This window comes from Notamacropus eugenii, chromosome 7, assembly GCF_028372415.1.
Source record: "Notamacropus eugenii isolate mMacEug1 chromosome 7, mMacEug1.pri_v2, whole genome shotgun sequence".
Lineage (NCBI taxonomy): Eukaryota > Metazoa > Chordata > Mammalia > Diprotodontia > Macropodidae > Notamacropus > Notamacropus eugenii.
This window is the reverse complement of record NC_092878.1, coordinates 78,075,386-78,100,046: the sequence shown is the minus strand read 5'-3', so window position 1 is coordinate 78,100,046 and position 24,661 is coordinate 78,075,386. Positions and strand designations below refer to the sequence as shown.

The 24,661-nt window shown below is 40.9% G+C and overlaps 2 protein-coding genes and 1 long non-coding RNA gene across 31 annotated transcripts in view; 2 read left to right on the top strand and 1 right to left on the bottom strand.

The window, feature by feature from the left end:
* The window catches only part of LOC140513281 (uncharacterized), a 40,847-nt gene extending 36,991 nt beyond the window's left edge, over positions 1 to 3,856 (top strand). The window contains exon 2 of the long non-coding RNA XR_011970129.1: positions 3,642 to 3,856. This is a non-coding gene — a long non-coding RNA (uncharacterized lncRNA). The remainder of the gene's footprint in view (positions 1 to 3,641) is intronic.
* Positions 1 to 13,892, bottom strand: part of TDP1 (tyrosyl-DNA phosphodiesterase 1) — a 181,345-nt gene extending 167,453 nt beyond the window's left edge. For 6 of the 16 annotated variants that reach the window (XR_011970128.1, XR_011970127.1, XM_072622817.1 and 3 more), the window contains exons 1-3: positions 10,914 to 11,100; positions 2,787 to 2,931; positions 1,365 to 1,930 (exon numbers count right to left, since the gene is read on the bottom strand). Coding sequence is in view for 14 of the 16 variants with exons in the window: in XM_072622817.1 (XP_072478918.1) it covers positions 1,365 to 1,930; positions 2,787 to 2,884 (664 nt within the window). In the remaining 2 variants the exon portion in view is untranslated. Of the gene's footprint in view, positions 1 to 1,364; positions 1,931 to 2,786; positions 2,932 to 10,913; positions 11,133 to 13,789 lie in introns of those variants that run through there. The other 10 variants (XM_072622818.1, XM_072622822.1, XM_072622825.1 and 7 more) reach the window with 8 other exon arrangements.
* A 75-nt stretch (positions 13,893 to 13,967) lies between these two features.
* Positions 13,968 to 24,661, top strand: part of EFCAB11 (EF-hand calcium binding domain 11) — a 159,264-nt gene continuing 148,570 nt past the window's right edge. For 11 of the 14 annotated variants that reach the window (XM_072622838.1, XM_072622841.1, XM_072622840.1 and 8 more), the window contains exons 1-2: positions 13,968 to 14,182; positions 15,269 to 15,364. In XM_072622838.1, the coding sequence (XP_072478939.1) occupies positions 14,108 to 14,182; positions 15,269 to 15,364 (171 nt within the window). In that variant the 5' untranslated portion in view covers positions 13,968 to 14,107. Of the gene's footprint in view, positions 14,649 to 15,268; positions 15,365 to 24,661 lie in introns of all 14 variants that reach the window. The other 3 variants (XM_072622839.1, XM_072622836.1, XM_072622844.1) reach the window with 3 other exon arrangements.

Sequence of the window (24,661 nt, the reverse complement as noted above, 5' to 3'; positions counted from 1 at the left end):
CTTTTAGCTGTGTGACCCTGGGCAAGTTCACTTAAACCTGGTTGCCTGGAGCAGGGAGTGGGGGAAGTCAGATATCTATAAATATCAAATATACAGGGAAAATAATACCTGATGTTGTAAGAACAGAAGAATGGAAGTAAAAAGATTGGTATGAAACAATATCTTCCATTGGCCATACTCAGAAAGATCAACCTTTGATTTGAAACTAGTCACTATTTGTGAAGTTAGCACTTTTGCAGCTTTCCCTTTTTGCAAAGGAAACGAAAAGAGATACTTCCCATAGTCGAGTATCTGCCCATTGCCACAAAACTATAACATTTGAATATTTCCACTAAGGTTTGGGGGCTGGGAGTGGGAGGAATTCTATAGTGGGAAAAAGAGGAGGCTAAGAACAAGACAACTATGGCATAGATTATAAAAAAGGCAAGAACTGACTGAGAGTCAGAAGCTGTTTAGTAATTTTTCAGTCATGTCCAACTCTCTGTGACTTCTTTTGGGGTTTTCTTGGCAAAGATACTGGAATGGTTTGCCATTTCCTTCTCTGGCTCACTTTACAGATGGGGAAACTGAGGCAGACAGGGTGAAGTGACTTGTCCAGGGTCACAAAGTTAGGAAGTGACTGAGGCTGGATTTGAACGCAGAAAGAATTGTTTTCCTGACTCTAGGCTTGGTACTTTATCCACTGTGCCACATAGCTGCCCTTTGAATGAGAAGACCTAGATTCAAAATACTTGCCCTGCCACTTCCTGTCTGTGCAATCTCAGAAAAAATCAATTAGTCTCTCTGGATCTGAGTTTCCAGATAATGGCCTTTCCAGGTCTCACCCTAGGACCATATGGAACATAAGAATGACAAGGTAGCCAAAGACAATGCAGACATACTCTGCTTAAAGCCTCCTGTATTATATAAACACATTAAAAGCATTAATAAATTATCACAAGACCTTGCCATAATGTCCCTGTCTTTATGCTAACTGCAGAAGTGCCAATGATTATAACACTGGTGTTTTGGGGCTAACTGCTCTGACAATGTTGTTTCTCAAAGTATCTTATCAGAATCAACAATAAGCTTAGCTGGAATGAGCCTGTAATAGTGGTGCTGCTAATATTTTATCTGAATAAAAAGTTAGCAAATTCTAGTCAGTTACTCTGTTGTGAATAAGCATTAAGTAAGCTCCGTAAACGAGGGATTGATTGATGATACTACAAGAAATATCTCTTCACCACAGGGTTTCTATTTAAAACTCCTCGTTTAAATTAGTACATTGTGTATATGTATGTATGAGTGTATGTATGTGTGTGTGTACCTGTTTTGTTTTGCTGCTGAAAGAATCCTACCTATTTATTACTTTAAACAACTCCTACCTTTAATGTGGAGTGCTCCTGAGTTATACTTAGACATAATTCCTGAGACTTTGGTGAGATAAAATCTGAATAGGTTCTTTTCATCCAATACGCCCCACGGTTCTTGGGCTTCATCTGAAGCCTCATGGTCCTCTTCCGTCTTTGGGATGACAGGAGGCTGGCAATCTCTGGATCTATGTTCAGATGGTTCTTTTGGAGACGTACATTTTTCTTCTTTGACTGTCCCTTTCCCTGGCTGCCTTGATTGGCCATTTGGGTGGGGCTCCTCCTCATCACTACTGGACAGGTCCCAGCCTAAATCTTCCTGGGAACTCTTCTGCCTTTTAGGGGATGAGATTTTGGAAGGCAAATTTTTACTGTCAAATTTCACTGGTGATAACTTTCTTCGGTAAGCAGCTTTCCAGGCATCAGAACATGTGTATCCAGGACCATTCAGCACATCGTGCCCAAAACTGGGCAGTGAAGAGGTAGAAGGTTTCTCAATGTGTGTCTTTTCATCTCCTTCACTTTCATCACTGCTGGAAACAGTCCACTTCCCATAACTGCTTTCCTGAGACATGTTTCTGCTAAATAAAGAAGTATCATTTTTTGTAGTCAGTTATAGGTTGTTTATAAAAAACATTTGACCTCAACCTACCCACAAGCAAAAAGTGCACCTAAAACAATTATTGTACAGCTAGGTTCCAATAAGCACAAATAACAAGTCTGGTGGTGAAGTCATCACAAGTACCTAAATTCAAACTATTAGAAATTATTATTATATAAAAGATGGTCATTAGGGATCCAGACCAATGGAAATATGCAGTGCAGATTCAAATAATGCACTCCTTGGGATTCATTATTCTCGATAATCAGGGACTAGGAAAAAAGAAAGGAAATAAGCATTTAATATGCACCTACTATGTGGCAGGCACTTTACAAATATCTCATCTGATCCTCACAATAACCCTGGGAGATAGGTGCTATCAGTATCCCCATTTTGTAGATGAGGAAACTGAGACTGATAAAGTGATTTGTCCAAGGTTAAGGAGCAATGAAGGGTCTGAGGCCAGATTTGAACTTAGGTCTTCTTGACTCAAGGCCCAGTGACCCATCACACTGCACCACCCAGCTAACAAGCTGTATATACCACTCTTGTGAAACTTCAATTTAATTCAATAAATATTTATTAAGTTCTTTTACCTGCAAAGCCTTTGCGAGGTTGCTAGAGATACAATAGCCATAATATGGAACCCACCCTCAAGGACTTTATAATCTAATGATAAGTCACTCAGTCAGCCAACAATCAACAGGGATTTGTTTAATCACCTAGTACTACCTGCCAGACAGTAAGCACTGGAGACACAAAGAAAGGTAAAAAAACAGTCCCTACTCTCAAGAAGCTCACACTGTAATGTGTCAGGGCAGGACAAATATACTCACTTAGATAACTGCCTTCTCTTCTGAGTTATCTTTTCATATCTCACAAACTGAGACTCAGAAGACTGGATACATCTAGTCCCTGCGGTGCCAAGAACCATGCTGTGAGACCTCAGACAAGTCTATCTCTGGACCTCAAATTCTTCATCTGTAAAATGGGAGAGCTGAATTAGAACCTTTCCTAAGGTACATTCCAAATCTATGTGTCCAGAACTCCCACTCCATCAACCCTGTTCTAGTCTTACTTTCCTCCCTTGTTGGCTCTGATTCTAATAGCTAACCAGTTGAACAACACAGTCCTCCACCCTTACCCCTTGTCCTTCCGTTGTTTATGTCCTGTCAACTCTTAACCTTGAATCAACTCCACCATCCCAACCCCCAGGCCCTGAAAACTGCAAGAACACTTAGAACAGTGATTGCCACAAAATGCCTTTTGACTTGATAAAATCATATAGCCGATATCCGTCACAAATTTTTATTGGCCACCTTAAACTAGGGGTTGCTAGGTGGTGCAGTGGACAGAGCGCTGAGCCTGGAGTGAGGAAGACCTGAGTTCAAATCTGTCCTCAAAACCCTTACTAGGTGTGTGACCCTGGGCAAGTCACTTAACCCTGTTTGCCTCAGTTTCCTCTTCCGTAAAATAAGCCAGAGAAGGAAATGGCAAACCACTCAAGTACCTGTGCCAAGAAAACCCCAAATGGGGTCATGAAGAGTCACGCATGACTGAAACAATTCAACAACCTTGAACTAAAACCTCCCAAGTGCCTGGTAATCATTTTTTCATGTGCAATATACTCTTTTATCATATTCTTCATAACATCTGCTCTAAACTTTTTCCTCTCTCTTTTAACCCTTTAGGTCACCCAGAAATCCCCTGCCTCTCAGCAAATGACCTTGTCTCCTCTTTTACTGGAAAAAAAAAAAAAATGAAGGTCCTTCGTTGCCATACCTCAGTAACTCTACAGGTTCCCACATCTTCCTTCTCCTCCTTTGCTCTAGAGTCAGAGAATAAAGTGAGCCTTCTACTTACACCTTGATCTCATACCCTGCTTAATAAATGTTTGTGAAGTTCATCCAAGTCTCTGGATCATATCTCAGTGCTAGCCTACAATCTCTTTGAGGGCTGTGGTCCAGTCACTTTATAGGATCCTCTGGTACATAACACAGCTTTACACAAAACAGAAGCACAAGATTTCTCCCTATGCACTTTTTTGGGCCAAAAATTAAGCGTATTTATAAAGTTTTAATCCTTAATCCTTTTTTAAAGTGTATATTTTTAAATTAATTTATTTCTAGTGTACAACATTCAGTTTCACAAGCTTTTGAGTTCCAAATTTTCTGCTCTACACACACACACATTTAAAGTATATTTCACATGATAAATATAATGAACTCAAACTTATTTTTAAATATCTTAAATGCTTTATAGTATTAATAGACATTTTATCAGATCAACACACATTTAATCTAAGATGACAATCTCATAAGAGAAAAAGATGAAATTTAACAGGTGCTTTTCATTTTTATTTTGACTAGATCTCATCTGAAGATCATGGGGGGGAAGGGAAAGAATCTGGAACTCAAAATTTGTAAAAAATGAATGTTAAAATTTTTTTTACATATAATTGAAAAAATATCTAAATTGAAAAAGGTGTATTTTTCTGCATTTTGACTAGATCATCTTTATGTAAGAAGTGAGAAGCTCCATGTAACTTAACTTTCTAGTTACTCAAGTTCTGAAACTTTTTTATTTTACACATTTCCAATAGAAATAATTTTTAAAATATATCCATATTTCCTTAAATCTTTTACATACACAGAATATACTTGAACTATATATACTCTGACAGACAATATCTAACCCCCTTCCCAATAAAAATCATGCTAGTTTCTTCCTTAAAACATATTGAGATACTTCTCTATGCATTATTGACTCAGAAAACAAAAGACTGAGACTGTGGATGTCACATCCTTATCACCCAAGCATCAATTAGTCACAAAGAGCTCCAAAGGCACTGCTGTGGATCTTAATGGTTAATTTGGGTAAGGGAGTTTCCCTCTAATGAATCAACTCCAGGTGTCCTTGATACCTATCTTTCTAAAAAAAAAAAATTATTTTTAATTTATGGAATAAAACAAGCATTTCTATAACATAGTATAATAAAAAAGGTGATTGCACATAAAACTGCAAATCTATTACATATAACTTGCCATTCCTTTTAAATATTCAATAAAGTTATCATGTATCTTTTTTTCCTTTCCTTTATTTTCTTCCCTCCTCCCCACCCTAGACATGGCCACCATTAGACATGTGTATATATATACATATATATATATGCAAAATTATTCTATCCATACTTCTATTTATCAATTCTTTCTCTGGATGCAGACAGCATATTTTTTTATATAGCCTTTACAGTTAATTTGACTATTTATAATAGTCAAAATTGTGTGTTCATCCTTTGCTGCCAAAAAAGATCATGCCATCAGAGAAATGGTGACATGACTTGCACTTAACTTTGTTTTGAGTGAGGGAAGGCTGTGCAGGTCACCAGCCTCACTTCTCCTCCAGAGCCATCTGAATCCAGTGACCAGATATTCATCAGGATGACTGGAGGTGACCCAGGATGAGGCAGCTGGGGTTAAGTGACTTGCCCAAGGTCACATAGTTAGTGAGTGTCAAGTGTCTGAGGTGAGATTTGACCTCAGGTCCTCCTGACGCCTGCATTGGTGCTCTAACCACTGCACCACCCAGCTGCCCCAATAGTCAAAATGACTTATTCATTCAAAGCTGTTCTTAAAACAATATTGTTTTACTGGACACAATGTTTTTTCAGTTCTGCTCATTTTGTGCTCCATTATTTTTTCATTGATCAATAAGTAGTAAAACAGTAAAAAAAAAAAAAAATCAGCAAACAAAAATTAATGTACAAAGTACCAAAAAAAAAAAAAGCCTATCTTTTTGCTGTTATAGCTAGATAATCTCTTTCTGCTAATTGCTGAGTGACCTAAAATTGCCTTATTTTATTTCAACATCAAATCTAAACTACCAGGGACTAGGCTAGAGCGTTCACTATCCAATTAACAAGTTTCCCTTCTCACTGCTGCCAAAGAACCTAATGTCTTTTCTCTACATCCCTTCTATTTTAGAAAAACAGGTAAAAGTTTCTTAGAAGGGATATTAAACAAGAACAGGGTCTGAATAAGACCTTCAAGTATAAGTAAAGCAAGGACTATGTGACACCTCTTAATACAGACTTTTAAAAATTATTTCCTAGTTTTCAGCTCTTTCCCAGATAGTTCGAGAGATTGCTGGTGGTAGGTGAGTACAACAGAATGGTGAGAAAGCAGGGGAGAAAGGGGGTCTGTAGATAGATTTCAAGGGGATCCAAGATTCAGATGGCGAAAAATAATTACATCTTTTATTTCACTCACCTCTAAATCAAGATTTCTTAACCATTTTTGTGTAATAGACCCCTTAGACAGTCTGGTAAAGCCTATGGACTAGATAACTAAAGATAACTAAAACTAAAAACTAAAAAACTACATAACTTTAGAGAACTAAAAATGTTATCTCAGAATAACGTTTTAAAACGTGTAAAATAAAATACATAGGATTATAAAGGAAATCAAGAAGGGGAGGGGCAAGACAAGAAACATTTACTAAGTGCCAGGTACTGTGCTATTATTATATTATAATATATATATAATATTTCATTTGATCCTCACAACTATGCAAGGTGGCCGCTGCTGTTATTATGCGCATTTTACAGCTGAAGAAACTGAGGTGAAGAGACTTGTCTAGGGTCACAAGCTACTAAGTGTCTGAGGCTGAATCTGAATTCAGATCTTCCTGACTACCAGGCGAAGGACTCTTTCCATTCTCCTACCTAACTGCCTCTAATTCAATTATATTGAAATATATCAAAATACTAAAACACAAGAAAACAAAAAAACCCCCACAAGTTTACAAACCAAAGGCCTGAAACTCCTATTCTAAGGAAATTTGGCATTTCCTTGAACTATTTAAAAACATGGCTCTGAGAAGGGGTCCACAAGCTTCACCAGACTATCAAAGGGGTCCAGGATCCACAAAAAAGCAAAATGCCTGAGGCTGTAGGGTTTTCACCATTGACCCATAGAAAGGGTACATTATCAGAAGCACTGGGATTCTAATTTTGAAATGGATACCTATGTCAGTATAAGTTCCCAAATTCTGATCAAGAGGATTGTTACAAAATTAAGATTTGAAATGTGAGATTTTCTTTTCCCTCATCTGAGTGTGACATTTATACTAACTTCATATGGAAATGCAAATACAAAGCAGCTGCAATTACTCACTTGGAAATCATCCCCCTAAAACATGTCGATCAAAGGTCTAGACGTCTAGAATTCAAAACAATTCTAGCTACACCCAATTTGAAGGTTGAAGCTGTTAGCAAGTACTTACACAGATGGTGTCATAAAAAGGCACCTTGTTGGGAAACCAAATTAGTCGCAGACTCATAGAATCTAAGTGAAAAGAGGCCTCACAAGACAAGTCAAATTTGTAACCAAAAACAAGAATAAAAAGGTTCACCCAGCCTTCTACAAAAACACCTAAAGACAAAGTAAGCACCTTTACCTCTTGTGGTTTCCATCTTGATGATGTTCACCCTCAATCATACTGATTCAACTTAGAACATCTTTTCCCTTACTATGAAGAACCACAAATGATAGCACTTCTAAAGAAACAAATTAATCATTTTTATATCTAAAATACATTGACTGTGTGCAGGTGCCACCTGCTGGGTTTTCTAAAGGTTTCCATGTTATCATTTACAACATGCAACACTTTTCTTGACCAAATGTAAATACTATGAAAACAAATGAAAATTCCATCCTTCATCAAAGGATTACCAGCAGGGAGCACAATTATATAAAGAAACAAAATTTGTAAACACAGGTATTTCACTGATGATACAACACTTTCTCAGACTCTTTATAGAAGGACTTGATATTCTGTGGCTGTTTAAAAGAAAAAAAGTCCAGATGTTGTTCATTAAAATCAATCAGAATAAACAACTTGTAGTCATTAACACTGACAAGCAACCTCCCTCTTCAGAAAATTAGGATCTGTCAAAGAATTATTTCCATATAAAATATTCAAACTCACATGTAAATCACACCATCAGCCTAGACCATTCAAAAGGAGCTTATATGCCTGAAAAGGAAAATCTGAAAGGTACCAGGAACTTAGACCGTGCAAATAAGGATCAGAATTTTAATTTACTCTCTGCTTATACAACAGGCATTCATTTAAGCATCTTCTATATGCCCTCCACTACTAAAGTCTTATTCTAAGAGTTTTTGTTCAGTCATGTTTGAGTGGGATAGGTTTAGTGAAGACTTCTCAGATTGTAGTTCTTCTCCCAGGGGTGAGGTTAAGACTGAGAGGCTCAAGGTTACTATATTTTTAGAACAGAATAATTCCATATAAGGATATAAAACTGTGTAGTACATTAGGGTCTCAATGATTGAATAAAGTTTACCTAATTCTTCAATGTCTTCATTTCAAAAGGGATTGGTTAGATTTCGTGTCTAGAATGTAAGACCATATTCTCAGCTAATGAGGATAATGGTGGGGGGGGGGAGGGACTTGCATTAGAGTCTATATAAATCACTGCCTTTTCTTTGTCTTCGGCTTTCCTACTCCTACAGGTGAGCCCCACTTCTTCTCGAGAATCAAATAAATCTCTTTTCTGTCATCATTTTGAGAGGCCTCTGAGTAATTGATTTATGTAGGGACCTGAGCCATCCCACACATGTTGAACTCTCGTGACTCCACTTGGGTTTTTTCAGGGCAACGAAGCAGGAATGTTTTGCCATTTCCTTCTCCATTATTTTATTGATGAGGAAACTGACGCAAGGAGTGCCTTGCCTAGGGTCGAAGAGCTAGTAAATGTCTAAGGTTGGATTAGAACTCAGGAAGATGAGTCTTCCTGATTCCAGCCCCAGGGCTCTATTCCTAATAGGCAGCCCTCTCTGCCTTACTTTCCCCCTAAGATTAACTTCCATCTGTACTATAAATCATTTATATTATATACAGAACATCCCATAGAATCTTCAGAAAGTTGGAAGGCTTAATAGCTTAAACTATTAACTATATAACTATGTATCTACAGTTATCTACTTCTGTCACCTCCAATAAAATTTTGGGTCCTAGGTATCCCATTACACAACGGTCAGTTCGGCAAAGTCCTATGCACCAGGGATACAAAGAAAGGTAAAAACTGCTCCAGTCCTTGAATTTAAAGTCTAATGGGAAGGAGGAAGAACCAATAAGCAAACAACTGTGTACAAACAAGATATATACAGGGCAAATTGTAGAGAATCAGGGAGGGGAGCTCAAAAAGCGCTTCTTGGCTAATTACATTTGTTTTGGTTTGGTGTCATGAGAGTGACCCTGAGGTTTTCTGGCAGGATGCCAACATGGAAAGGGTGGCAAAGTGTCCAACAGAAGACCAGAGCTGGAATCAGTAAGACTTTAATTAAAATATAGACTCAGACACTTATTAGTCGTGTAACCTAGGCAAGTTACTTAACCCTGTTTGCCTCAGTTTCCTCATCTGCAAAATGAGTTGGAGAAGGAAATGGCAAAATATCTTTGCCAAGAAAACCCCAAACGGGGTCACAAAGAGTCAGACATAATCGAAAGGGCTGAATATCAACACAAAATTGTAGTGCCCAACTCACAAGGCTGTAGTAAAGCTTCTAAAAGACAAATGTGTTAAGTGCTTTGAAAGCCTTAAAAGGGTCATCATAGTATAAAAGCATAAAACAAAAGGCCAGGTACTCCACCAGGGCCACATTTCCTCCTTTGTTATGCCAATCTGCTAGCAAACAACAATCCAAAACAAAAGAACTCAAATTGCTCGGTGTACCCTCACCAAGAACAAAGGTGTTCCCTTTCCCATTTCCATGTCTGTAGAGAAGGAATCATGGAGTACTAGGACTAATTTTAGGCACAGAAACCAAAGCAATCTTGAAACACAGCATATAATTAATAAGACCTAATACTTAGATAAACCCTTTAAGGTTTGCCAAATACTTCACAAGTATCTCATTTTATTCTCAAAACCTCTGGCTTTTATTATCTTCATTTTACAAAGTAACAAAAATGTGAGCTCTTGGAGAGCCTTTCTTTATCTCTATGCTTGGCTTAGTACCTGGCAAATGGTCGTATTTAGGCAAATAGAGGTAAAGTGACTTAGAGGAGACACAAAGTCTGACCCCAGTCCACCACCCTCCCCAATGCACCACCTAGGTGAGTTGGAAAAAAAACTTAAGTTCATAGGAAAGGGGAGTGACCTTCCTGAGGTCACACTGATAGATAGATTCCTTAAGTGTATCGTCTCAAACAGCCCCATTCCCGCAAACCTTGAATCCCCCAACTGAGGCGGGCCAAACTGACAATGGGCAATATATGTACATATATATACATGTATGTATATATATGTATATGTATCCCTGGGGATAGCTGCAGCTATCTCACTTTTACAGTGGAGGAAACTGAGGCAAACAGGCTAAATTATGCAAGGTCGCATTTCACTTTCTGCCTCCCCATTCCAGGTCCAGAGCTCTATCCACTGAGCCACCGTAACCATAATTAACACGTATGCAGTGCGTACCACGTGCCAGGCACTGAGTTAACAACACTGGCAGGTCAGTACTATCCTTATACCACTTTTACAAAAGCAAGCAGGGGATAAATGACTTTCTCCAAGTCCCCCAGCTAGAAATAATAATGGACATTTACATAGAGCTCACTACGTGCCAGGCACAGAGCTAAGCGCTTTACAAATATCTCATTTAACCCTCACAATATCCCTGGAGGGTGGGCGTTGTTATTATCCTCATTTTACAGATAAGGAAACTAAGGCAAACGGATCAGTAGGTGCCCTGACCGAGCGGGGCCCCCCGGATCCAAACATTTCCTCCAGCCTGGCTTGAGCTGGGCCCGTATAACGCGCCCAGGGACTCAAGGCTCGCCCCCCTGCTGTGTGCCCACCTTCGCTGGGCGCAGGTGCATGCCTCGACGAGGTTCTCCCCGCTCCCCCCTCTCCCAAACCCAGCCGGCGCGCGCCCTACCATGCCAGCCTCCTCCTCCGGCACCTTCTGCAGCCGCAACCACTCTTTGCCTCCTCGCAGTTCAAACCCGGCCCTTGTCCGGGGACTCCTCGGATCCGGCCCCTTCCCTTTCCGGGAGAAGCTCTCGCTGGGTCCTAAAGGCCGCCGCACAGGCGGTGTAGACGGCCTAGGGCTCAGCCAAGGCTGACTCCCGGCCAGGCTGAGGCATTAACCCCGGAAACAAGTCCCGGGAGTCGGAGAGGCCTCGGGGAAGTCGCCCACGCCGGGTTTTTTTCCCAAGTCTCATCCCCTAACCACCTTAAGGCCCTTTACTCCAGTCCTCTATTATTTTAAAAGGGTTTCTCAAACCAGCGCTTGGGACATCTGAGGAGAAAAGCGGGGGGGGGGGGGGGGGGGGGGGGGTGTCAAACTCCAGCTATCCAGGTAGAAAAGAGGTGGGGTGGGGGTCTGTTTTATTTTTCTTTCATTTCATTTGTATCCCTGGGCCGTAGCACAATGTCTGGCCCATGGCAGGTGCACAATAATTGTTAGTTGATTTATAGTTCAGCCCTTTTTACCTATTTTTTAAAACTTTTGATAATGCAGCTTTTAATATAAAAGGTGGCAGTGGAAAAGTCAAAAGTGTCCTAACATCCTTTGTCATCTTCTGTAAGTCACTTCACCTTTGGGCAAAGGTTTCCTCTACTAAAGTGGGTTTGGACTAAATGAACACCAGGGAGTTAAGTGCTGGACCTGGAATTAGGAAGGCCTGAGTTCAGATTCAGCCTCAGACACTTTACTACTACTACTACCACCACTACTACTACTGTTGAGGTTCAAGGGTGCTGGGGACCCTGAAATACCAACACACTGGATCCTGCTCAAATGAATTGGACTCAAGCCTTACTAAAGCCAAAGAAAAAGTTTATTAAAGATTCGCCATATTGGGTTGACTCTTAAGGAGCCTAAGCATTTGTAATGCTTGTATTCACAAGCGGGCCAGATAGAATCTCAGCTGGACACACTCTGAGCTAGATTGAATCTGAGCGCCTCCTGGAACTTAAATACAAAAATGATTGTAGGAGGGATCTGGGGATGGTGTGGTAGTCTAGGGTGATAGGAGGAGGGGTTTAGGGAGGGTCTCCAGGAGAAGTCCAAGGAGAATGTCCCTGAGACTGGGGTGACGGATCAAGAGTTAGAAATAGCTGGAGGCAATCAGGACATATCTGACAATGGAAGGCTTGGGTGGGAAGCAAGTGGGGCAATCCAGGGGTAACAGACAAAGGAAGGCCAGGCTAGGCCAAGGGCAACAGATTTGAATATGAAAGGCCAGATTATGTAGGGATATTCAAGGGGAGTTCAGGGAGGTTCCCAGAGTCAGAACCCCTTCACCACTGCCTCAGGTGCCGCTGGCTGCCACCGCCTAACGCATTCTATTCATTGTGTCACCTAGTTGCCCTTTAAAATAGCACTTATCTCCCAGCACTGTTTTGAGGATTGAATGAGATAACATACATAAAGCACTTTATAAGCCTTAAAGCACCACATTAAATTGCTAACTTTTGTTAAGCCTGAGTCCAGTGACCATGCCACAAGATTTCACTCTTAGAAGAGAAAAAACAAGGGTAGAGATAATCTTGTAGAACTCACATGAAACTTATTTTTTTGGTGCAGCCTTAGTGTTATTTAAAGATAAATTGAAATAGCCCATTAATGGTCTACTCTTGATGTCCTTTACGTTGTTTGTGTGACTGAATTTGAATTCAAATCTTCCTCATTCTGGCCCCATTCCCCCCCACCTCAACTCTATCACCTAGATGTGTGACCTTGGGAAAATTACTTTATACTTCTTTCTGTCTGTTTCCTCATCTGTCAAATGAGGAAAAAAACAGCACTTACCTCCCTGGGTTGGCATGAGGATTAAATGAGATAATTGTAAAGTGCTTTATAAACCTTGAAGCCCTTCATAAGTGCTAGCTATCATCATCATTATTAAGCATTTAAGACAACCTCTGACAATTGAGAAGCACTGGATTTGGAGTCATTGGATGTAGAGTTTGAGTTCAGGATGTTTCTAAATATCTTTGTGACCTTGAGTAAATCACCCCATTTTGTTACTAAACAATCTCTAAGGTACCTGCTGCTGTAAATCCAATCTGTTGTGCTGAAAAGAAAAACCTAAGTAACAGGGCTCAAAATAACTGCAGGTGATAATACAAAATTAAACGTTTGCTCCAAGGGCTAACATGGGACTCACTGGTGCCCTCCTTTTGGGGTCAGAGAAATTCAAGTACTGCCTCATCATCTCATCTCTTTTTACCATCACTCTCTGGAGCTCCTTCCCTCATCCATACCACAATGACCCTACTTATTTTACACCCAGGAATAAAGAATGCGTCCTGTGTAGACAGAGCTGGGAAAGGAGGTGTGTATTGCATTATAGAACCGCTGTGAAATTTGTGTTCCTTCCAAGTCATTTCACAAGCTCAGGGGACTTAGAGGTAAGAAAAGGACCTTAGAAACCATTCATGTAATAAAGGAGGCTCAGAGAAGGCTGGCCCAAGGGGTGGAGTGGGGATTTGAGGGGGAGTGAGATCCAGCTACAAGCATTAAATTAGGCACCAGCTAACACACAGGTTGTAAACACCTCCAGTGAGTATCCCCCAAACCTAGCCAAGAACCCGCGACGCGGTGGCCGTTTTCCTAATACCAGCTGATGGATCTAAACTACAGGATATGCCTAGAGTAATGATAATCACAATTTGTGTCTACAGGGGTCTTTTAAAATACTTTTACGCGTTTTATTCCCATTCTTCCCAATCTGCCAAAGTGCTATGTAAAATGTGTTGAATGAACTCGGACATGAAGACAGTATTCTTGTCAAATTCCAAACCTACCTGAGGACCTCCACGCCCTTCCAGGTCCAAGAGCCGCTGATTCCCCTCCCTAAACAGCAACACGAGAGAAGGAAATAGGAGGAGCTAAACGAAGGGGGCCGGTTCGGGAGGCTCTGTTCTGCGAAGGGGCGTGGCCAAGCCAGGGCATGCGACCAATGGGAGAGCAGAATTGAAATGACGGGAGAAGAGGCAGTCCAATGGGAGGAGCGTCGGCGTTGCTAAGCGGCACTCGGCCTTTCTTTCCGGGTGAGAGTGGAGCCGGGAGGATCGTGACCCCGTGCGGTTTGGTGCCCGCGTCTTTGCCCTGGGCATCCTAAGATGTTCACTTCCGCGACCAGAGCCTGGTGCACGGGACTGGAGGTCCGGCCCTCGGATCGACGGAAGTGGGTGAAAGTAGGTGTCTCCCCTGGCTTGGGAAGACAGAACTGGACCTTGGATTCTGAGTGAGGCAGGCGGCCAAGATGCGGGGCTTGGGAGCCAGAAAAATGGGCTCCTCAACCTTGACGCATGGTACCCCGAAAGTCTCTTTCCTCCAGATCTTTGAGGTGCCTTCTGTAAAATGAGGGAGATGGAAGGATGTCCCGTAACGCCCGCTTCCCTCTCTAAAAGTTCTTGGATGCTTTTCGAGAATGCTACTGTGGCGGGACCACCCAACTGAATGGATATCAGCTCCTTGAGAACTGAGACGGCCACCTTTGTAATGAAAAAAATTAAATAAAAAGCATTTATGAAACATGTACCGTCCTAGGTGCCGAGCACTGTGCTGTGCTTTGAGGACAGACGTACCAAAGCGAAGACAATCCCGCCCTCAAGGAGTGAAACTGTCTGTATCTGTCGGGGCGTAGTATTTGATCCCTGGGTAAATCACTTCACTACCCTAAGCCTCAGCTTTCTCCTCTGCAGAATGGGAATAATAACAGCGCCTGCCTCCCAGGGTTGTGGGGAGAACAAAATGGGTGATATTTGTAAAGCGCTTGGCCAACCTTGGAGTGCTTATATAAATGCTAATTGTTATTATTAAGGAAGTTACTAGGATAGTGAGCGGGAGGCCATTGGGGAGTAAAGTCCCTAGTAATCACTGCTTATGGTTTTTTAGACACAAGGTGGCAACAGCATGCTTCTCCTCAAAATTAAGTGTGGAATGCAGTTTTTCTTCAGAAATTATTAAATTGTAGAACACAGTTTTTCTCCAGGGCCGCTCCTAACCTTCACCTCCACCTTAAGCTTAACATAGTACTTTGAACACAGTAGGTCCTTGATAAATGTTCGATTGAATTGATTCCACTCTAATCGTGGTAGGAGAGAACTTCATTGCAAAACTTGTTAATGAAGAAAGGAGCCCTTGATCATCCCCCTTTTTCCTTTGAGTTTTTCATGCTCTTTCAGAGATCAACAAAAATCCAAGACAAATTACACAAAAATCATGAAACCAGACAAGGTTGTGTGGCTCTTACTAAATATGTATTTAATATTCTTTAGGTATTTGAAGCATGTGATGAAGATAAAAAAGGCTATCTAAGCAGAGAAGACTTAAAAGTTGCTGTAGTGATGCTGTTTGGGTACAAACCCACAAAGGTATATTTTATTTTTTATTAATACATATTGAGTGATGATAAAGGAAGCGATATTGTTTTGCCTTTGCTTTAAAACAGTTTATAATGTGAATCTAAGAATATTACAGATACTTAAGTACTTTTTATAGGCCTCTACACTTATACGTCCAGTAAAGAACTTTACCTACCTTATTAATGGTAGTCATTTACTTAAACTAAATTTTGATTTTTTAAAAATTATTTACATTTTGTAATGTTTCTCTCTCCCTATCCCTCTCCGAGAACAATCATGTAAAACAAAGTATAAAGAAAAAAAGTGGAAAAAGCCTGACATTTTGTTGAGTGTTCTACATCCATAAGCCTTCACCTCTGTAAATAGGGGTGGCAAGGGAGATGCTTCTTCCTAGCCTCTTTACGGGTGCCAACCTTAGTTATTATAACTTAGTAACCTCAGTTGTTCTGTTATTGTTCGCAGTTTATATTTCTGTAGTTATTCTGTGTATCGTTTTCCCAGTTCTGCTTAATTTACTTTCTATCAGTTCATATATCTTCACATAATTCTCTGGATTCATTACATTCATTTTTCCTTAGAACACAGAAACATCCCATTACATTTAAGTATCACAACCTGTCAAGGTAGCTACTTATATTTCTTTAATACCAAAAAAAATGTGCTGCTATAAATATGTTTGTGTATATGGAGCCTTTTTTTTACTCATTTATCTTCTCAAGAATCTCTGACTTAAAAGAATATAAGATTTTAGTCACTTGCTTTGCCTAGTTTCACATTACTTTCCGTAACTAGATCATTTCCCACCATCACCAACATTGAACTAGTATGCTCATCTTTCCACATCCCTTCCAACATCAACTATTCCCATCTTTTGTCCCCATGGACAGTCTGCTGTTGCTTTATTTTGTGTTTTTTTTAATTTAAAAAAAATTATAAAAAATTAATTTAAGCTCTGGCTGTCTTCCTCTCTCCTTTCCTCTCCTCTCCACATTAAAGAAGGCCACCATTTGACACAAACATGTGTAACATAGACATACATATCTATACACATATACATATAACAAACATATTTATACAGATGTATACATGTAAAATCATACTACACATGCTTCTATTTATCATTTCTTTCTCTAGAGGTGGAAAACATCTCTCAAAGGTGCTTTGTAGTTGAATATTTGTAATACTTATAATAGCTTAGTCGTTCATACCCCTCAAACAATATTACTGTTACTGTCTCCAGTGTTCTCTTCGTTTTGCTCATTTCACTTTTCATTATTTCATGCAAGTCTTTCCATGTTTTTCTAAAATCAATTTGCTCCTCATTTCTTACAGCACAGTAGTATTCCGTCACAATCATATACCATAACTTGTTTAGCCATTCCCCAATTGATGGGCATCCCTTCAGATTCCAGTTCTTTGCCTCCCCAAAGAGAGCTGATATAAGTATTATAGAACATAAAGGTTCTTTTCCTTTTCTTCCTGATCACCTTGGGAAATAGGCCTAATAGTGGTATTGGTGGGCCCTTTGGTACACACAGTTTTATAACTCTTTGAGCATAATTCCAGATTGCTCTCCAGAATAATGGGATCTATTCACAGTTCTACCAACAATGTATTTGCATACATTGTCTTTTATGTAGTTGTTAGTAGTTCATAATTCTTTTGAGAACTGTGCATATTCTTTGATGGATTATTTATTGGGCATTTACTTTTTTCACCAATCCTGTGCAAAGCTGAATCAGAAGATGGAGGAAGTGTGATTTCCTTGTCTCATCCAGATCCTTTTGGGAATACTTCATACTACAGTGGTCTAGAATCTTAACTGTTTCATTAAGGTACATCTGCATGTGTATATATGCGTATATGCATATAAGCACATACACTTCTGCATATATATTTGTAATTGTCATAGATAGGGAGTAGTTTCATTAGTTTAAGCATAAAAGTGAAATCAAACACCTCGCTCCTGATCAAATTATCAGTATTATAGTTATCACTACTTTAAAGATTTATTATTTCACTAGTGTGGTTGTTCCCTTTTCTGATACAGATTATATACCCTTACTAATTGACTACTTGATCTTCCAGAATTATCTTGGCATAAAAAAAAAAAAAACATCCTTTTGTGGCCATCATAGTAATAGGCCTCTCTGAACCCAGCATCCTGATTCCTACTTCAATGTTCTTTCTGCAATCAATCAATCAACAAGCATTTTATTATGTACTAGGCACCATATTAGACACTGAATACATATATTCTATTACAAATACATAAGGCAGCCTCCTTAGTAAAATTATTTTGATCTCTAAATTTTTTGATCAAATGCTCCTATCAGTGTAAATGTTTTTTTTTTGTTGTTGTTTTTTGTTTTTTTTTTTATTAAATTTTTAATTTTGGGTTACAAATTTTCTCCCCTTTTTCCCCCTCCCCCCCCAGACCCAAGTTTTCTAATTGCCCCTGTGACCTATCTGCTCTCTCCTCTATCCTCCCTCCCTGCCCTTGTCTCCATCTTCTCTTTTCTCCTGTAGGGCCGGATAGCTTTCTTGACCCCTTAACCTGTGTTTCTTGTTACCCAGTGGTAAGAACATTACATTTGGTCCTAACACTTTGAGTTCCAACCTCCTTAGCTCCCTCCCTCTCCACCCCTTCCCCTTGGAAGACAGGCAGTTCAATATAGGCCATATCTATTTAGTTTTGCAAATGATTTCCATACTAGTTGTGTTGTATAAGACTAACTATATTTCCCTCCATCCTGTCCTGTCCCCCATTACTTCTATTTTTCTTATGGTCCTTTCCCTCCCCGTGAGTGTCGACCTCGTATTGCATTCTCCTCCCCATGCCCTCCCCTCTATTCTCCCCCCCTTCCTGCTTGTGCCCCTGTCCCCCATTCTCCTGTATTATGAGATAGGTTTTCCTATCAGAATGAGTGTGCATTATATTCTTTCCTTTAGTGGAATGTGATGAGAGTAGATCTCATGTTTTTCTCTTGCCTCCCCTCTTTATCCCACCACTAATAAGTCTTTTGCTTGCCTCTTTTATGAGAGATAATTTGCCCCATATAACTTCTCCCTTTCTCCTCCCAATATTTCTCTCTCACTGCTTGATTTCATTTTTTTTTTTTTTAGTATATGATCCCATCCTCTTCAATTCACTCTGTGCACTCTGTCTCTATGTATGTGTATGTGTGTGTATGTGTGTGTGTGTGTACTCCCACCCAGTGCTCAGATACTGAAATGTTTCAAGAGTTATAAATATTGTCTTTCCATGTAGGAATGTAAACAGTTCAACTTTAGTAAGTCCCTTATGATTTCTCTCCACTGTTCGCCTTCCTATGGTTCTCTTCATTCTTGTGTTAGAAAGTCAAATTTTCTTTCCATCTCTGGTCTTTTCATCAGGAAAATTTGAAAGTCTTCTATTTCATTGAAGGACCATTTTTTCTCCTGAAGTATTATACTCAGTTTTGCTGGGTAGGTGATTCTTGGCTTCAGTCCTAGTTCCTTTGACCTCTGGAATATCCTATTCCATTCCCTTCTATCCCTCAATGTAGAAGGTGCCAGATCTTGTACTATCCTGATTGTATTTCCACAATACTTGAATTGTTTCTTTCTAGCTGCTTGCAATATCTTCTCCTTCACCTGGGAACTCTGGAATTTGGCCACAATGCTCCTAGGAGTTTCTCTTTTTGGATCTCTTTCATGCGGTGTTCTGCAGATTCCTTGAATATTTATTTTGCCTTCTGGTTCTAGAATCTCAGGGCAGTTTTCCTTGATAATTTCGTGGAGGATGATGTCTAGGCTCTTCTTTTGATCATGGTTTTCAGGTAGACCCAGAATTTTTACATTGTCTCTCCTGATTCTATTTTCCAGGTCAGTTGCTTTTCCAATAAGATATTTCACATTATCTTCCATTTTTCGAATCTGCGCGGTATATTCTGAGATATCTGTCTTTCTCGAAAAGTCCAAAGCTTCCATCTGTACCATTCCAGATTTGAGAGATCTATTTTCTTCAGTAAGCTTTTGAATCTCCTTTTCCATTTGGTTAATTCTGCTTTTGAAAGCATTCTTCTCCTCATTGGCCCCTTGCACCTCCCTTGCCAGCTGAGTTAGGCTAGTTCTCAAGGTGCCAATTTCTTCAAGATTTTTTTGGTTCTCCTTTAGCAGGGAGCTGATCTGTTTTTCATGCTTCTCCCTTATCCCTCTCATTTCCCTTCCCAGTCTTTCCTCCACCTCTCTAACTTGATTTTCAAAATTCCTCTTGAGCTCTTCCATGGCCCGAGCCCATTGGGTGGGCTGGGGCACAGAGTCCTCGATTTCTGTGTCTTTGCCTGATGGCAAGCCTTGTTCCTCCCCATCAGAAAGGAAGGGAGGAAGTGATTTTTCTCCCATAAAGTACCCTTCAATAGTTTTATTTCTTTTCCCTTTTCTTGGCATTGTCTCCCCCTAGTGGCCTGACCTCTGAATGTTCTCCTCACATCCACCTTGCCTCCTGGTCCTCCCAGCCAGCGTTTGGGGACTGAGATTCAAATGCTGCTTCCCGCCTTAGGATTTTTGGCGGGGGCAGGGCTGTTATTCAGTGTTAAATTAGGCTCAGGTGCTGAGGTCAGGGGCAGGGCCGCCTCTCTGGCTCAATTCCCTCAGGGGGTTTATACACAGACCTTCCACAATGGATCCAGGCTCCTGCTCGTTTGGGGAGCCCACGTCCGCAGCCGCTTCTCGGCCCCCACCTCCCGGGGGGGCCCAAGCTATGGGGGCACCACGCTCCCCTCTCAACCCGCCAAAGAGACTCTCTCACCTACCCCCGTCAGTCACCTGTTGGTGGGTGGCCCATGCAGCTGCTGAAGATCCCGCCTCCGGATCCCTCTCAGAACTTTGTCTCTCGGAGCCGCGGCCGCCGTCGCCACAGGTCCGGGCTGGGCACCGTGTCTGCAGTGCAACGGCAAAGAGGTTTGCAGGTCCCTCTGTGGGTGGGGGGACCCGCGTGGCCGCTGGATCTCTTTCCCACGGTGTCGCTGCCGGGGCAGGGCTGCTCTCCTCTTCCTGCCCCGGCACCCAGTCCCCGGCGCGAAGGTGCCCCCGTGAGAGGTTTGCAGGTCTCTCCGGAACAGAAATCTCCCTCGCTCCAATATTCCGTGGTCTCTGGGTGCAGAATTCGCCCTGGGTTAGTCCCCTCTGCCGTTCTGTGGTTTGTGTGTTCGGAGCTATGTGTATATGCGTCTCTCTACTTCGCCATCTTGGCTCCGCCCCTCCAGTGTAAATGTTTATAAAATGCACTGTGTATGTATATACATCTATATATGCACATCTGTATTTACTTATTTATAAAGTGTATGCATGTGCTATTAATATTGATAGTTATATACATATATTACAAAATTTACACAAAAATAGAAACTTTGAAAGTAATAAAATAATATTCAGTCCCAGCATCAGTAAGAAGCAAAACTTTTAAGTTTACTGAGTAAATGAGTGATTGGCTAGACCATGATTAGGAAGATCACTTTGAGAGGTCTTGACCAGATAGATTAGACTAGAGATAGATTAGAAGAAATATATAAAGCAGGGAGGTCACTTACAAGACTATTGCTATAGGCCTAGTAAGAAGTAGAGACCTGAATTAGGGTGGGGCTTTGTCAGTTATCAAGCATTTATTAAGCTCTTAATATATGCCAGGCACTGTGCTAAATTCTTAGGACACAAAACAAAGTAAAAACATGGTTCATGCCCTCAAGGAACTCACATTATAATAGGAAAGACCACCTGTAAATAGGTGTACATACAAGATATGTTGTTGGCGGTATTGTTTAGTTGTGTCTGACTGTTTGTGACCCCCTTTTGTCAGCTTTCTTGGCAAAGTGGGTCACCATTTCCTTCTCCTGGTCATTTTATTGATGAGGAAACTGAGGCAAACAGGGTTAAGTGCCTTGCCCAGGGTCACACAGCTACTACTCCTAGCAGTGTTAATAAATAGAAGATAATCTCAGAGAGAAGGTCCTGGGGGAAAGGGAGGGACAGAGAGGATTGCGAAGAGAGCAGAACCAGAAAAGGCTTCTTGTAAAATGTGGGATTTGAGCTGAGTCTTCAGGGAAGCCAGGAGGGCTGGGTAAAGAGGGAGGGAGGGCATTGCCGGGAGGGGAGGGGGGGAAGAGCAAAACAGGGAAGACAGCCAGTGAAAAGTGCATTGTTGAGAGATCATGTGTTTTGTGCAAGGAATCACAAGAAGGCTCCAGTATGGATGGCTCACCGAGTATGTAGAAGGACCATAGTATAAGAAAACTGGAAAGGTAGGAAGTGGCCAGATGATGAAGGCCTATGAAAACCAAAGTGAAGATTTTATATTCGATTCAGGAGGTATATGGAAACACTAGAGTTAACTGAGTTGGGATATGGAGTTAGGAGATGAATGTAACATGCTTGGGCACATGCTTTAGGAAAAACACTTTGGCAGCTGAGTGAAGGGAGGGTTGGTATGGCGAGGGATTTGAGGCAGAGAGACCAACCAGAATGTTACTGCAGTAGTCATGATGAGCGTCTACACCAGGGAGGTACAGTGAGTAGTGACTAGCCAAAAATGGACATATATGATAACTTGTGAAGGTAGCAATAGCTCAAAGTGGGGTGTGAGTGATAGATGAAGGATGACTGAGATTAGCAGTCTGGGTAGCTGGGAGGAAGGTGATGCCCTCGACAGTAATAAAGTGTTCAGAAGAGGGGAACATCTATTGGGGAAAGATAATAAGTTCTGTTTTGGACATGTTGAGTTTTGAGATGCCTAAAGAACATCCTCTCTGAGATAATCCGAAAGGCAAAAAGGCATTACAAAAGGTAAAGTGAGATTGGAGCTAAGGAGGGAAGATAGGGCTGGCTAGTTAGATAAAAATATTCTAATGGGAATCATTTGCATGGAGATGATAATTAAACCCATGGGAGCTGATAAGAGCATCAAACAAGGTAGTTTAGAGGGAAAGAGGAATATACTCCCTTCTCTCTTTTGATACTGCCACTTCCTCAGCACAGGCCGTCATCACCTCCCACCTGGACTCTTTTAATAGCCTGCCTCAAGTCTCTCACCGCTCAAATCCATCCTTCATTCAGCCACCAAAGTGATTTTTCTAAAGCCCAGGTCCAGTCATTTCACTCCCATACTCAGTAAACTCCAGTGGCTTCCTATCACCTCCATGATCAAAATCATCTGTTTGAAACTCAAAGCCCTTTATTACTTAAATTCCACCTCCCCACCTCTACCACCCCCAGTCCCAATATACACATACACTTTTCTAATCTTATATTTACAATTCTCCTTGTACTTTTAAAGCAGTGACACTGGTGTCTTGTGTTCTTTGAATAAGATGCTCTCATCTCTTGGTCCCAGATATTTTCTCTGGCTGTCCCCTACACCTAGGATGCTCTCTGTACTCATCTGCCTCTTGGCTTCCGTTAAGTCCCTACTAAATACCCAGCTTCTACAGAAAGTGTTTACCAACTCCTTTTAATTATAATGCCATCCCTCTGCTAGTTATGTCCAATTTATCCTATATATAGCTTATTTTATGTAAATATCTGCTTGTTGTCTCCCCTATTAAATTATGCACTCTTTGAGGGCAAGTACTTTTGCCTTTCTTTGTATAGGCATTTAATAAATTCTTATTGGTTGACTAAGAAGAGGCCCCAAGACCAACTCATGTGGAACATCTCTGGATAGTGGGCATGACCTGCCTAAACAACCAGCAAAAGAGACTGAGAGGATATGATCAGGTTGATAAGAGAAGAAGCTAGAGAAAGAAGTATCTTAAAATGGAAAAGGGAGAGACTATCTGGGAAAAGAGGGTGATCAGCAGTTTCAAAGGTGACATGGAGGTCAAGAAGGATGAGGATTGAGAAAAAGATTGGCAACTAAGACATCAGTAACTTTGGAGAAGGCAGTTTCATTTGATGAGGTGTAATGGCAAGGACCCCCGCGTACACAGGAGAACCTGCTGTACAGGTTCTTAGATCTGCTTTTCTAAAAGGAGAGCAACTTTTGAGGGGTCAACAGTCACTTTAATCAAACACATATACCAGTAGAGAAAATACAAACAGAGGAATAAAGACCAACAGATGGCTTCCAACTGTCTGACCATAAGCAATACATACGTTACAGATCAACAGACAGATCCAACTGTCTGACTGTTACATACATAAATAATTACCAGAGAGAAGCACCAACATCTGGGTTTTCAAAGCTGAGGTTTCCTTAACAGCTACCCAGAGTTTCATCTGGCCAAACAAACACTTCCAATGAGTAAGCCCCAAAGTAAAACCTCACCTCAGAGTATCTATACACTTTTCAGAGTCAGAGGGCAGGGCCCTCTGAACCCAGTGCCTCAAAAGAAGTTAACAAAAGGTATTGAGGCCTATTAATGGGCAGGGAAGATCTTTAACTCTTCCCCACCCCCAACCCCCCACCTCCATTAACCTTATGTTAACATTACATGAAGTCAGAAGACAGACTGCTGAGCATTTAGAATGGAGTGAGATGAGAAGAAAGAGAGGTACCAAGTATAGATGGCTTTCCCAAGGAGTTTAGCTGCAAAGGGGAGGAGAAATAAATAATGATAGCTAGCAGAGATGGTTGTATCAGGTGAGGGGTTTTTTTATGGTTAGAGATGCAAGTTTATTTCTAGGGAGCAGGGAAACAGCCGGTAAATAAAGGTTGATAATTACTGTGAGAGTGGGTAAAATATCAGGGACAATCTGCTAGAGAAAACAGGATGGAATGGAATCAAGTGAGCATGTAGAAGAGTTTGCCTTGGCAGAGAGAAAGATCCCCTCCTCTCTCTTTGTGAGATGGGTAAAGGTGGAGATGGTAGAAGGTAGCTGAGTGAAGTGAGATAAAGAGGGGAGAATTAGGAGCTCTCATGGAATAAATGATTTCAGGTTTTTCAGTTAAGTATTAAGAAGGTCCTCAATTGAGTGTTTGAGTGCTATGGTAGGATGGATGAGGATTGGAAAGGTTTGGAATTGCTACTTTTGTGAGTGTCTCACTTTTGAGAGTGAATTGATTATGGAAGTATAAAAGGATTACTTTGCCTTGAAGGCCCAGTTAAAATTGTATGACATAAATTTGTAATAGACCAAAAAAGGAGGATTATGTGATTTTCTCCAGCTTCATTTAGCAGCACATGTATAGGAATGAAGGTGGCAGATGGTGGGCCTAATTGAAGATGCAAGTTTGGCAAAATATGCTGAATGGTAAGACAAGAGGGCCAGACATTCAAACATAGAGTGCAATTTAGAGACAATCTGATTCCATCATTGGTCAAGGCAGAG